Source organism: Acipenser ruthenus, chromosome 14 (genome assembly GCF_902713425.1).
Source record: "Acipenser ruthenus chromosome 14, fAciRut3.2 maternal haplotype, whole genome shotgun sequence".
NCBI lineage: Eukaryota > Metazoa > Chordata > Actinopteri > Acipenseriformes > Acipenseridae > Acipenser > Acipenser ruthenus.
The window spans coordinates 34,902,471-34,918,717 of NC_081202.1; the positions used below are offsets into that span (position 1 = coordinate 34,902,471).

At 39.0% G+C, this 16,247-nt stretch overlaps 1 protein-coding gene across 15 annotated transcripts in view; it reads right to left on the bottom strand.

The window, feature by feature from the left end:
- LOC117419463 (ELKS/Rab6-interacting/CAST family member 1) overlaps positions 1–16,247 on the bottom strand; it is a 357,387-nt gene that overhangs the window by 253,115 nt on the left and 88,025 nt on the right. For all 15 annotated transcript variants that reach the window (XM_058986432.1, XM_058986434.1, XM_058986433.1 and 12 more), the window contains one exon: positions 14,912–15,079. In XM_058986432.1, coding sequence (XP_058842415.1) covers positions 14,912–15,079 — 168 coding nt within the window. The remainder of the gene's footprint in view (positions 1–14,911; positions 15,080–16,247) is intronic.

Consider the following 16,247-nt stretch of genomic DNA (forward strand, 5'->3'; position numbering starts at 1 on the left):
AAGCACTCATAGATTCTGGAAGTGCATTGACTTTGGTGACACCCGAATTTGTGGGTACTGGAAAAATTGATCATAATCTCAAAACCGGTATTACCTGCATCTATGGGGATGTCAAATACTACCCTACCACTCTGCTTAAAATCTCTTGTGAAAAAGCTGAACAAGAGATGAGGGTAGGAGTAATTCCCAGGCTGCCCCACCAAGTAATACTGGGTAGAGATTATCCTGGGTTTAAGAAACTGGTACAATTTAGTGGGAAACTGGATAGCCCTGAGGTAAACAAAGAAGTGGAATTTTCATCATCATCAGAGTCTTTTTAATCTTTTTCCCTTCACTGATGCAGAGATATTTTCAGAACCAGGAAAGAGGGTACCATGAAAATCACGCCGACAGCGCAGACTGGAGAAAGAATGGAGAAAGAATGAGGTTCCCCGGGTAATGGTAGGAGAGAATACCAAAAGAGGACAGAAGGGGGTAGGAACACCATGCTGTAGTGAAGAAACAGTTCATGAAACAAGCAAAATAGTGCTGACCCAGGATTTCGAACAGGAAGAACGGTATGATACTCTGCAACGTGGTAGTAAACAGTTCTGCAGGGAACAACATAATAACCCTACACTAGTGAACACTAGGGAAAGGGCAGTAGAGGTAAACGGTGTGCCGGTAGAAAATGCAGTAGTAAATCCACAAGAACGCTTCACTGTTAAAAATGATTTAATATACTTATCGAAATACGATGATTAATGGTGCTCCTGTTGAACAGTTGATTGTGCCAAGAGGGTTCCGAAACATAGTGTTAAAACTAGCACACTATCATCTGTTTGGTGCACATTTAGGGGGAGGGAAAACCTTACAACTCATTCTCCAACGGTTTTATTGGCTCGGTATAAAAAACGATGTTGATCGGTTTTGTAAGTCCTGTAGCACCACTGGAATCCATGCCCATTATAGACGTTCCCTTCGAGCATATCGCTATGGATCTGGTGGGGCCCTTGAATAAACCAGCTCGAGGGCATGAATACATCCTAGTAATTATGGATTATGCCACTCGATACCCAGAAGCCATACCATTGAGGAATACAACCTCAAAGTCAATAGCTAAAGAAATCATACAACTGTTTTCAAGGAGATCCTTACTGATCAGGGAACCCCCTTTGTCAGTAAGTTAATGAAAGATCTGTGTGGGTGTTCTGGAGATGGCCACAACTGCCTGCAAAGGTGACCTGAGTGCCAATTACTGCCAGGAAATAAACCTGCTTGCCTGCATCTTTTAGATTGCTATAACTTCCATGGCAAAATGTGTTTAGAAAACTGTCAGATATCGTAGATTGAGCACGAGCATTCAGGCCCACATTAAACCTGTTCTGAAATGGTTAAGGTGTGAAAAGGAATCACACAATTGTGACAATATAAAACTAGCAAGAAACAACTTCTGCCACACTTCCACCTGCCTCTGAGACTGATATGAGTGGACTTGAAATCAGACGTGTTCACCTCCGTCAGAAGCAGATCCAGATTAAATCCATTTCAACTGGGACTTGTCGCCCCTATTTATTATTATTTGTATTTGTTTGCAGTGCGGATAAAAGCGCAGCGTCTTTTGTTATTGTTTTTTATATTTATATTTTAAAACCCCGTGAGGATGCATGACTGATCAGCTACTGATTATTTAACTAGCTGACAGTCATGCATCCTTACCAAACGCGTGCAGACTGTGGCCGAGGGGTAATAAGATAATTAACAGCTAGTTAATCCCTCCGCCAGAGTATAAGAACCTGCAGCTGTCCGTGCTGCAGGGTTGGGTGCACAGAGAGGAGGTACGGGGAGATAGAGAGAAGACAGAATTTAACAATTGCTAAAACGTGCTGGATTAGCCAGCACGACACTTACTTGTTTGTCTGTCTGATTCGTTTGGCCCTCGTGCCCTTTGTTTTGTTGATTGTTTAAATCTTTTGTTTTGTTTATTTATTTATTAAATACGCTGAGTGCAGAAGCATTCAGCTTCACCCGCCCGTCCACTGTTTTGATTCAGTTACTTCCTGGTCCGTGACGTCACCACACCTCACCACTGCGAGCCATCCTGCCACAGGACTCTATAAATGTAAATAGCAATTATACAGTACAGAACTGCCCCAGTTTGATACTGGAACAAGAAGATAATGAGTTTTACAGACTGGTGTCATGGTGTACATGGAAATGTGGCATGTGTGAAAATGCTGTTACAATATTATTCTGAGTAACTTCTTATTTTTATACTGTTTAAATGATAGTATTGCTGAGAATATGCCTTGACTGTTTAAAATAGATATCCTCAAGACTCTAGTGAGACTTATAACTGGTTCAATAACTCAATGTCAGGACAGAACTGGGAAATATTTATGTTTCAGTCCCAAACCGAATCCGTATTAAAAAACAAAAAATGCAGCGCTCCTCAATCTGATCTTCATGCCTGGGTGATTTATGGAATGTTTATAATCGCTGGTTCCCATGTTTTAGCACAGATCACTCATCCAGACTGGGATGAGACCAATGACAGCAATGCATGTGGAGAGCCACAGCAATTCAAATTCACAGGAATATGATTATTGTCCATCTGTCATACATTGTTTCCTTGTATTTCTACTTTTAACTTCAAAAACATTCAAACACATGTTTACTTAAAGAAATCTGTCTTCTAAAACAATATCTCATTCTCGGCGCCTGCTACAATGTCACTGCAGCAACTTGGAGAACAACAAAGAAGGCCTTCTTAAAGCATTATCGTTATATAGTCCTTCATTTTAAGATACCAGTAATTGGAAAGGATTAGTAGCTGCAGTACACTTTAATGATAGGTACTTGCTAACTCTGTTTTAAAACAGCTATGGTCCACTAACATAACACAGTGAAATGATCACAGTATCCATTAGTAATTGTAGGACAGTATTGCCACGTGGGAAAACTTTAACAATAAAGCCAAAACAAAAATGCTTTAAATTTAAAACTAGTTAATAGACGAGCAAGCACTGACAAAATCAACTCATTTTATATGGTGCAGAACTAATTTATTTTGACATATTGTTTAGGGATGTTGCGATACCTGCACGGTGGGTGTCTTATTAGTCGTATCTACAACGAATCGACGATAACAATCCAAAGCAAATTTGCACCATTTTGTTACAGACTTTCAAACAAGTTTGGAATAAACTGTTTTGTCTGTTACAGTACTTAATTAACCCCTTGTAAAAAAAAATAAAAAAAATAACACAAAACAGCTTAACAAAAAAGAGCAGTCGTACAGGTACCACAGTAGCAGGCGCAGTTTACACTGCCTCAGAGTTCCTGATCACATCACAAATTCCAGATTTTCTAAATCCACTGATGTAAATGTCCGGTCTGCTTTTAATTTATTCAAGCAAATTGGCTTCATCACCCACTGCCATTCTCATATTCACTTTGACATTTGACACATTCTTTCCCTTGCCCAGCGCTTCTTTACCATCTGCATACCGTCTCTCAGAGGTCGGGATCACTTACTGTATTCCACACTCTGATTGGTGGAAGAATTAAAACCGCCAATAAAGCCAAAATAAATTCCCCGTTAAAATGTCACAGTATTTTTGCAGTTCCCATACTACGCATTTACCATAGTTTACCATGTTTGTTATTATTATTATTATGCTTAACATATTATTATTTTTTTGTTTGTTTTACAATGCTTACCTATGCTTTACCGTGCTTTCAGTATGCTTTATTACACTTTACTATTATTATTATTGATGTTTTTATAGGTGTTAAATACCCTTATATAACTTTTATAAGGGTATTTAACACCATAATAATAATAATAATAATAATAATAATAATAATAATAATAATAATAATAATAATGATGATGTTCTTAGTCCTGGTGCCGATTTGGCAGTGGCTTTGTGATGCTGAGAACATCAATTATTTTTCACCATTGACGTAAGAAAACCATAATCATTTTTTGGCATCTTGTCTTGATAATCCTACCTAATCCTAGGATTGCCTCTTGTCCTCTGTGTCGTCCCTGACTGGCAGCACAGCTAGCTGATCTCACGCCACAGAAAAAAAGAAACGTGATTGTCGCCTGTTTCCTACTATAAAGAGGGCTGACGATCTGAAGACCTTAGGCAGAAAATGATGTATTGTCATAAAGCTGGAGAAGGACACAAAAAGATTTCCAAGCATTCGAATATCCCAATTTCAGCTATTGTTTCTATTATCAAGAAGTACAAGACTCTGGTACTACCACAACGCTCCCTCGGTCTGGAAGAAAGAAGGTTCTTTCACAAAGAATTGTGAGGAAGGTTAATAACAACCTGAGATTGACTGCCAAAGATATTCCAAGTGAACTGGTTGCACGTTGGACTGGGGTTTCCATTTCAAACATAGGTCGAGTATTGCATGGTGAAGGTCTCAATGGTTGCAGGCCAAGGAAAAAGCCACTCTTAGAAAAAATTTGCTAGGACAATCGCATAAAGTTTGCAAAACGGCATTTGAATGATACGAGTTCTGGTCAAAGGTTCTGTGGAGGGATGAAACAAAAATCGAGCTGATAGTAGTTATGTTTGGCGAAAGTCTGGTGAGGCGTACAAAGAAAAGAACACCATACCTACTGTCAAGCATGGAGGTGGTAATATCCTTCTATGGGGCTGTTGCCCAATCATCTGATACCCTCTGCTACAAAACTTGGTTTAAAGCGCAACTGAATGTTCTGACACGAGAACGAAATCTACTTCAGAATGGTTAAAAAAACAATAAAATCGAGGTTCCGGAAAAGCCTAGGTCAAAGTCCCGATCTAAATCTGATTGCTAATCTTTGGTATGAATTGAAGAAGGCTGTGCACAAAAGAAGTCCTCGGAATTTGAATGAACTAGAACAATTTTACGTTGAAGAATGGTCAAAAATCACTAAACAATCATGCCAAAAACTCATTAACAAATATCCCAATCACTTAAAAGAGGTTATTATTGCTAAAAGTGCCTCAACTAGCTGTTAATTTAATGTTCCTTCTCAGGGTATGAATACTTTTGAATTAGCATTTTTTGAGTTTTGCAAAAAAATTGCAGAAATAAATAATTGTACACATCTACTTCTTGTAACTTTTTCCTCATTCACAAAAGCAAAACTTTTGCAACAAAAGATTTTTCCTCAAATTCTTTGTTTTCGAGACATGTCTCGGAATTATAGATTTCCATTGGGGTATGTAAACTTTTGACTACAACTGTATATGCGTTTTACACATCCAGTTTACAGAATACTAATGGAAGGATAGTCCATCACAACGAATGAAGTGCTTTAAATGCAAGAAGAAAATAGATTTTCACAATACAGTCAAACCCTTTTAATATCACTTCAAAAGGAACTGAACACAAATGGTGATAGGTTGAACCCTAACCCGAACCCAAAATAATCATTCAAAACACAGAAGAGTGTTGATATTGCACTGTACAACAAATATGCCTGCTTTGCTGTGGAACTCAAAATATAGAACTAGGTTTTACATGAATTACAAAAGTAGTCATCAGTGCAACTGTCTTCTCAAAACGTCGCGTCACCTACATGTACAATATGCAGCTTACCTGCATGTAAACCTTTGTGTATACTTTCTCAAAGGGATCATAAGCAGGCAGGAAATCAGCTGACTGACTGATACATGTGAGTGATACTAACTACTGTGATTCCACTGTGGGGATAATAAGCGGAGGGCAACATTAACAGTGAGTGACATTAAGAGTTTTTATTTATTGCATATAATAAAGACAATAGAGGCTGTGACGAAAGTGTATTGGACTAAACCAGTTATTTGTATTATAACTACAATGTTTAATCCAGGTGGACGGATCATGCACGTCTTTCCAACCCTTACCTGCTGTATATTCATCTCTCTCTCCAAACCAGAATATCAAAGGGACATTAGAAAAGTTCACCTGTGTGCTGCTACATTTGAGCCAACTACTGTACAAAAAAAAGGGGAAAAGAAAGTGTACTGCAGTAGAACGTGCCAAAGACTCCTCTACCCCCTGGAGGGAGGGCCAACCCAGGCTTCATTAATCATCATTACACCCCGACGTGTCTCCCCCACCACCTCGCCCGACAGCTGCTGAAAGAGAATTCAGACAGCAGCAGCCTCAGACGGGAGCACTTCTTATCACTGATCATCAAAGCAACCCCCCCACTCCTGATTACACAGTGTTGATGTTCAAAATCCACCTCCTGATAAGACTAGAAAATGTATTTGTTTGCTGCAACCCTCCCTATCCGTTATTTTAACCTTGTTTTTTGTGCACTCTATTAAAATTCAACGGTATGAAAAATTTCAGCCGCTATTTTTCAAACTCAAATACACACACATCAATTCATTGTTTCTTGGTAAGTGAAAGAATATTTTTTTCTGTTTCTGTGTTTGATGTGCAATGAGGACCTGGGGTGAACCATACACTGAAGTCCCAGTAGATCCAACACACAATTCAATACTGATTCCGGTCCTGATGAGAATGTATGATGTTTAATGAAATACCTATGAGGTGGTTTTCAGTCTTGTATCATGATACACATCTCAATCACAATATATTATAAAAGGCACTTCTCACCATTCACTAATATGCATTTAATCTTTTTCTTAATATATGCACATATATGTTTGTGTGTGTGTGTGTGTGTATATATACATGTATGTATGCATGTACAGTAGGTATGACAAATTAAAGTTTGGTAAAATCAGGTGAACAGAAATGTTGCTTTTTTTCACATTTAGACATTTGATATGATATTTAGAGTGTGTATGTCTAGTTACTGATAGTCACTTTGCAAAACTTTTATTAACAAATCTTTAAGGTTAATACAAGTTTTGTAAAGCAACTGAAAAACTGCAACAAACACACAGACAAGAAGCTAAAAGAAATGTTGTCTTGTACCAGAACACTCACAAACAGGGTAAAGGAAGGGATCAAATCAGAATCATTATAAAAAAAGGCAACACTAGGATTTACACTAAATGTACCCACTAACAAAAAAAGAACGCAGAAACTGCAATATTTCAAATACTATGTACAGTATTGTAAAGGGAAATAAAAAAAAAAGAACAGAACAATTCAAGACTGGTGATTGGGAGAAGTTTACATCTTTTCAGTAAAAATGAAATAGTATATATTATATGTATATAAAAACAGGAATCTCAAGACTTCAAGTTCTGTGAAGTGCCAGAAGCCACCAAGCATACCATGGATTGCATGTCGCTCGGTAATGCAAATGAGACGTCTCAGAGATCATCTCAGAGACGCAGATCAGCAGGGCTTGACAAGTAAGTGGCAGAGAGCCAGGGTGATGTCTCTCTCTGTCTTGGCTTTGAGCACAGAATCCTTCGTTAATTAAAAAAAGTTATATAAAACTTCCAGATGTCAAAGGCAAAGGGAATTGCATTTCTCCTTGTGATATACACTACCCACTGACGCAGCAAGTGTAGCATACAGGGTTTCCAAGTGAATCTCTCAATAGTACAAGCAAAAAAAAGGTTTGGTCCTGATTTTAAATGGTGGGGGTATTCAGAGGTGCCAATGTTTAAATCAATGGAAACAGACCCCATAGAGTACTGGTGAATGTATGTGGTTATTTTCAAATGATATTTGAGTAAATTTGCTTGCCCTTTTTAAAAGTATAAATTTGATGGATCCCAGAGTGGCTCAACTGGTAATAGCAGAACCGCATGGCGTGTAGGGCGAGTCATACAGGTTTGTGTCCTGGCTGTGTGGAGCTGCCAATCATCACTAGTGATTCCGCAGGGTGGAGCCAGCTGGATAGAAAGGCAGAATTGGCAGGGACGGTTTCATCTCACTACGCTACATCATTCCTTACTTGCCAGATGTGGGGCAAGCTCAAAGTGCATGGGCCAGCAGCGTGCCAACTTCTGCTTTCCTTTTGTATTTCAACTTAATCCGTTTTGCCCTGTTAAGTAATGTTGAAGCAATTATGAACAAAATGGGATTTGCATTAGGGGTACAACAATTAAATCGATGCATCGATTATTGATCATCTGTCCTTAAATTGTACAGAGCTTCGATTACATTTTGATGAATCGATGCATTGAATTAGTACCCAGTTTTAAGTCTCTTGTTGCCGGTTTGCATTAAAACCTTGAGTGTGAGTGCGCTGCTTCTAGTGCTAGTACGGTAGATTAGCGTATTGCTAGGATACACACTTCCAGCCTACATTATGCATTGGATAAGACAAATCAGAAGTAGGCCGAAAAAGCAGCTGAATTTAGTGATAGTTACATTAGTCAGAGTTTATGAGTAATTCAAATGCTTTGCTTTTGGACATAAAATGTAAACAGTATTGAACAACCATAGTTCAGAAATTACTTCTGTTAAAATATAGTATTTTTTTATTATTACAATGTCAATCTGATGTGGACGCAGGCATATTCTTTATTATTACAATGTTAATCTGATACAGACGCACGTATATTCTTTTAAGTTGTTAAACTCAAGCCCTTTGTATTTCTTTTTTTATACTCGGAAGTGTTCTAATTTGAATGCAAGTCGTGCCTTTTTGTTTAACTATTATGCACAACGGTATTTTTAGTTATTAGATTTTCTGTTAAAAAACCTAACGTTTGTTTATTTTGAATAATAAAACATCAATGCATTGATTATCGTTGATAAATGTCTTTACGAAATTAGGGTGCTGACTGCACCTCTAATTTGCATTTTTAGTTTCATTATTTTATTATCAGAGATAAGTTACTACAGTTTGAAAATGGCCGCCATTGGGACCGATTTCACAAGGCATGCTTTGTTTTTGTGCTTGCATTACCAGGTGTTGGACAAACATTCTGGCAGCGGCCTCATTAACATGTTCACCTGAGCAATTTTGAAGACAATGCACACGTTTGCCTTTTTAAACTAACATCATTGGAGCAAGACTTACTGAACAAATGGCAGTGCAAAGGTATCAAACACACACGTATAAGAGAAGTGCTTCCAGTGCAGCAGAGACCTTCCATAAAACATCCAGACAGGCCGAAGCCAAATCACGTCAGTCCAGTGGCAAGGTTTCAGTTCAAACATGTTCTGTGATGTCATGGTGTCTATACAGAGTATCAAGAGAAGGGAAGAAAGCTGACAACTGCTAAAAAAATATATATATGTTGGTTCCTTTGAGGTAAACAGCTTCCTGCATAATTCAATTATCTATGCCTTCAGGCACGAATTGTCCAGAGGCAGGCCGATGTCATATTCTGTTAGGACAACGTAATTAACGATAAGCCACTTTCAGCAGAGACCGTGTCACTGCCTGTTCCAACCGCTAGAAGGTGTGGCAATGCGCCCCGTTGTGGCTGTCCTCCTCCCAGCTCGGCATGCAGGATGAGGGCTGCAGCTGTTGTTGTTGTTGCTGCTGCTGCTTCTGCTGCTTCCTGCAGCTCTTTCTTCCCATCCTCGCTTTACTATTTTTTTTTTTTTTTTTTTTTTTCACAAACCCCCCTCTCCTGGTCAGACCAGACAGGAATACACAGACAGAGACGGTGGTGATGATGAGCTGAGTGCAATGGCTGCACTCAGCGTTTATTAACAAAAATAAAAGGTTTGAAACACAAAAAACACTGGACACGGCACTTGCGCCAAAATAAACAGACATACAAAACGGACTAACACTAAACAAACGGTGCACGGACAGACAAACAGACACGGTGAGAACAAACACTTTACGTTTACGATCTTACTTATTTTAACTCTCCTCTCTCTCTCTCTCACCCGTTCTCCTCTTCCGAACACCCAACCCTGACTGACTAAAAATGTGCCTATTTATACTGTTGTGCTGGGATTCAATTACTAATTAATTATTCACTTGAATCCCAGCACGTGAATTAATTCTGTGCAACCCCGTGCTCACATATTACATTTAACCAGCACGTGAAGTGATTTGTGCCCTCCTCGTGCCTAAATACAAATCTACACTTTTTAAATACACGTGAAACACAGACCCGTTTATATCCCGTGTACCAATGACTATACACCAACATTAACACACGCAAGCATACATACAACATAGACAAATACACACAGGGGCGGGGCGCATTGCCACAAAGATAAAAGACAATTCTTATAACGATGCATGTGTGGGCAGCAAACACAAACTTCAATAGACTGCATGAACACACAAACTTTTAAACCATCCCAAACGTTCAACCAAGACCTCATAACTCTCCAGTGACTTGTGCTGAAGCAATAATCTAAAAACTGAGTGGATACATCCAATATACAAGCCAGTAGATTACCTGAGAGACAGGGTCAACTGTACAGAATATCTTATTAGAAATGCCTTTTTAGAGCAAACTAGAAGTAAGTGACTATAAACTAAACAAAATGCATTGCTTTCACAATGCTGCCTTGTAGGACATATCGACATATTATTGTAAGCCACCGAACATTGAAAACATTTTAGTTTTGAAGAATTTCTTAATTTAAAATTCTGAGAAACTGTTTCCAAGATACAGCCTTCAATGGTAAACTACTAAAATTGTAAATGCAAGCTATTTTATAATGCTATTATTTTACACAAAAAAACCCTGCAATTTCGGTAAGAGATAAAGTCCCCCCCGTCCCCCCCTTCAATTAACCCTTTCTTTCACTGGGAGACTCAACAGTCCTCAGGGGAGCCACACGGGCAGATGATTTCTGAATCTGTAAATTAAATGCACTGTTAACTGTGCTCTTGTGCTCCTATTAGAATTCAATGAGGTTGTTGGAGGAGGTAGTGGTACAAACAAGGCGTCTGGTGACCCGTGGCCCAACGCTTCATTAAGCTTCCCAGGTCGGTACAATGAGGCCACTTTCCTCCGCCCCAGCTGGGGAACCGACTCGTGGCACAAGCAAATAATATATACAGCAGCTGGGAGAACCAGGGGAGACAGAGAAGGGACTCCAGTCCGAAATCATGAACGTTTAACCCTTATTGCCACCAAGAAACGAAACATACCTCCTCTCGGACACATGAACACATTCTCTCAGCATGCAGTAGAACTTAGGACATGTGTGGTTTTATATGAGATGGAAATAATATAATATCAGGGATGGAAATAAGAGTCATAGTTCATTGCAGTTCCACCCATTATACGTTTTAATACCAGCCTGTAACAGGGCGAGGAGCCCTGTACAGTGTTCTGTTTATTTATTTTCAGAACGGGGTTTCCCCCTCCGCCCCTGTGTTATTTTGTATTTGTTTTGTATTATTATTATTATTATTGTCGTTATGTATTATTGTTCTTACATGACGGAGAAGCGCCGTCGGTATTGTTTTTGTATTTATTTATGTATTGTATTTAAATATGACGGCGTAGCTGTGCGTTTTTGTTTGTTATTGTTTTATTTAAAAGGTGTTCTGGCAGAAGCGAGAGTGGGTACTCGTCCTCTGCCAGGAATAATTCAATCTCGTGCAGAAGGTGGCCATCTCCTGAATTAATTAAGTGATTCATTTGTTGCTAAGTCAGGAGATGGTCACCTGTATATAAACCTGCAGCTTGCTGCACTCGGGGGGTGTGTGTTAGGAGCGAGAGGAGAGAGAGAAAAACGAAACTAAAAATTAAATATAGGATCAGTGAAGGCTACTGCCCAGCCTGACCGGTGTTGTTTATACTTTGTGTTCGTGTTTTTGTTTTGTTTACCTGTTTTATTTTCGCTCTGTGAGCAAGTTTCTTTTTGTTAAAACCTTTTATTTATTTTTGTATTATGTAAATAAAACGGTCCTGTCTGAAAGTGCCCAGTAAGTATTGGAGCCATTTGGAAAGTCTAGATGAGATGAGGCAACCTGGCAACCTAATTGATTAGCCTATAGACATTATAATAATACTCGGTACTACTGTATTGTTTAGTTTAGCTAACTGCTCCAATAGACTTTCTCCTGTCTGGTTACGGCAGTTCACAGCCGCACAGGAAGGCATAATAACAACGCTTTCAAATTAGACTTTACGTGTAGAATCTACACAAACTACTCCACATTGATAAAGTTAAAAAATGCATATAAAATATAAATAAGTAAGATTTACAGATAAAAACAGTGCACAGTGAAGTCCATCATTAAGAAGTGGAAGATGCATCATACCACCCAGACACTACCCAGATCAGGTCGTCCTCCCAAACTGAGCAGCCAGGCAAGCAGGAAACTGGTTCGGGATGTCACTCTGAAGCCAACAATGACCTTGAGAGATCTCCAAAGTTCTGTGTCTGAGATGGGAGTCAGTGTTCACACATCAACAATAAGCCGGTCCCTACACAAAGCTGGCCTCTATGGACGGGTGGCAAGAAAAAGCCATTACTCAAAAAGCCTCATCTTAAAGCACATATGGAGTTTGCAAAAAAGCATGTAGATGATACTGCAGTCATGTGGAAAAAGGTTATGTGGTCAGACAAGACAAAAATTGAACTTTTTTGGTCTAAATTCCAAGCGTTACGTCTGGTGCAAGCCCAACACTGCACATCACTCAGTCAACACCATCCCAACTGTCAAGCATGGTGGTGGCAGCATCATGTTATGGGGATGCTTCTCTTCAGCAGGGACTGGGAAGCTTGTCAGGACAGAGGGGAGAATGGATGGTGCAAAGTACAGGCGAATCCTTGAGGAAAACCTGTTTGAGTCAGCCAAGATTCGGAAACTGGGGAGGAAATTCACATTTCAGCAGGACAATGACCTGAAGCACAAAACCAAAGCCACACTGGAGTGGTTGAACAAGCAGATAATTAATGTTCTTGAGTGGCCCAGTCAAAGTCCTGACTTGAATCCAATCAAAAATTTATGAAGATTGCAGTCCATTGACGATCCCCAACAAACTTATCAGAACCTAAACAATTTTCCCTGTGAAGAAAATTTCACCATCCTACAGTGCAAAGCTAGTAGAGACCTATCCAAAAAGACTCATAGCAGTAATTGCTGCAAACGGTGCTTCTACCAAGTACTGACTTAAGGGGCTGAATACTTTCTGCAACCAGTAAATTTCGTTTTGTACATTTTCTTTGCAAGTTTTGCTGACATTTAACCTCCTCCTCATATAACAGTGTTAAGTTTAACCACTACAGCTTTGAATAAAAAAAGTTTGTTTGAAAAACTGTGCATAGATTATTTGTGATTCAACAAAATGTGACATTATTGGTAGGGGGTGAATACTTCTGCAAACCACTGTGTGTGTGTGTGTATATATATATATATATATATATATATATATATATTGGGCAGCAGTGTGGAGTAGTGGTTAGGGCTCTGGACTCTTGACCGGAGGGTTGTGGGTTCAATCCCCAGTGGGGGACACTGCTGTTGTACCCTTGAGCAAGGTACTTTACCTAGATTGCTCCAGTAAAAACCCAACTGTATAAATGGGTAATTGTATGTAAAATAATGTGATATCTGTATAATGTGAAATAATGTATAATGTGATATCTTGTAACAATTGTAAGTCGCCCTGGATAAGGGCGTCTGCTAAGAAATAAATAATAATAATAATATATATATATCTATATATATACAGATATATATATACACACACACGTACCTCTAAAGGAATAATCTACTGCATTAACTGCAATAAATGCAACACACTGTATATTAGGGAAACTAAAAGGCGTTTAGCAGACCGGTTTGTAGAACACTTAAGAAGCATTCGGAATCTCGTCACTTCAACAGTGATGATCACACTGCTGAAGGCATCACAGTCTGTGTGATCAATCAGTGCTATGGAACAAATGTTGCTCAGAAACAAAAGGAACGAGAGTTTATCTTCAAACTGGGAACTTTGGAACCTCTGGAAGCGAACATTCTATTCTAATCATCATGACATCATCCACACAATTTTTGTATAGTTACAATTCTTGAATAATAAGAAGTTTACTGCACGGTGTTTACTTTTCTTTTTAAACAGCTGAAGGAGGGCTTTTACCAGAAACGTCCTGAAAATAAAAGATTTTTTAATCTTTTAAACTTTGTGTACATTTTTTAAAAAACCTTTTCTTTCATATGCCTTCAGTTTTGTACACTGCAGTTTTACATATATGTATTTTTTATATGTGTATGTATATAGATATATATATATATATATATATATATATATATATATATATATATATATATAATATACATACACACCACTTTCTGCAGTACTGTACATTAATTTACAGTGACAGTTAACAAAAATAAACAAAAATAGTTTATATGTTTATATGTACAGTACTGCAGAAAGTGGTGACAACATTTTGCCTGTACTGCCGATGTAAGTCACATGAAAGGGATTAACCAATCACTTGCGGCCGTTCGCTGATCAAAAAAGATCAAAGGTTGGCCAAACTCTCTCTATATATACGACTGAGATAAATGATTAGCCCTCTGGTGTCTCATATTTACATAGCAACAAGTAGGCTTGAGATATTAAAGTTGGAAGGAAACCATCAGAAGTGGCCAGCTAATACAGAGATGTTTTCTAGGAACTTCCAGTGAGATCATGACAGACTACAGAAACTCATTCACACAATACAAGGAATATCAATGTTACATGTCAACGCTGAACTATGTATAGTCGTGGTTACGGAACTTAGTTTGAATATCTTATCTAACTCAATAGAACTCTTAACAGCAATGTTCACTTGGGTCTATACATAAACTGTGTTTAATTGAAGGAATCCACAATCCTTTTTGCCATTGTGAAATCTGCAATAATGTACACCCAGTTATCCTCTATTACTTAATTGTATCAGATTGACATATTTAGAAATATATAAATGTGTGTGGTGTGGCAGGTCTAGGACTGGAATTGTGATATCTTCATTAATATATAATATCAGTAAAGCCATGTACATCAGGAACTTGTCAGAACCACAGTCTATAATCAGCGTGCTGGTAGTTTCAGTAACGGTGGAGTCCTACCTTCTTCTGCAGGACGTTGACCTTGCGCTCCTTCACATCCAGCATGTCCTTCAGGTCGTGGATCTCACCGTTAAGCGTGCCCTTCTCCTCGTTCATCTCCTGGATCTGCTTGCTCTTCTTGTTCAGCATCGTCTCCTTCTCCTCAAGACGCAGGCGCAAGGCGTCCACCTGACAACAAGGACCCACAACCACGTTATTGGAAGACATGCCATACCCTCACAGCTAGCATACAGAGGTGTTTCATCATTAGGCCAGTGTTTCTACAAGACTCACTCCCAAGCAATTACTTAAAGGGTTAGGAGCTTGACATGTTTAATTATTTCTTTTTTTTCACCTAACCCCTACCTTTTTATGATGTTTGCCATTTCAGTTACTTTTCTATGTAGTATCAGAATCCACCTGGCATTATCTGAGCCTGTAGACTCCTATCAGAATCCACTTGGCATCATCTGAGCCTGTAGACTCCTATCAGAATCCACCTGGCATTATCTGAGCTGGTAGACTCCTATCAGAATCCACTTGGCATCATCTGAGCCTGTAGACTCCTATCAGAATCCACTTGGCATCATCTGAGCCTGTAGACTCCTATCAGAATCCACCTGGCATTATCTGAGCTGGTAGACTCCTATCAGAATCCACTTGGCATCATCTGAGCCTGTAGACTCCTATCAGAATCCACTTGGCATCATCTGAGCCTGTAGACTCCTATCAGAATCCACCTTGCATCATCTGAGCCTGTAGACTCCTATCAGAATCCACCTTGCATCATCTGAGCCTGTAGACTCCTATTAGAATCCACCTGGCATCATCTGAGCCTGTAGACCCCTATCAGAATCCACCTGGCATCATCTGAGCCTATAGACTCCTAATTGCCGGCTCCTTTTGAGTACTTCCTGATTTCAAAGATGTCACACAATGCATCCATGTGCAACAGTCAGAATGATTGTACAGCAGACATCATAAAGAGGTTAAGGGAAAAAAACACAACAAAACAAAAAAAAATACAAATTTGAAGATCTTTCATTCTTTAGTCAACCTTTAAATGTCGTTGCTAATGGTAACTGCTATTCAGCATTCATACACCCCCACTGCATTGCTCTTGTCATGGCTTGTATACTGATTTATCATACAGCCCTCATAATGTATATAAATTGTGTCTGACAAATCTTTTGCTTTGAGAACCATTGTACAATATCCCCTCTTGCACAAGAGCAATTGGGTTTTGGTGGCACTGCATTGCACTGGTTTAAGAATTACTTAGCAGGTAGATTACAGTCAGTCAGCGGTCACTCAAGGATTCAAGGCAGATTCACCAGAGGTACCACAAGGTTCTGTG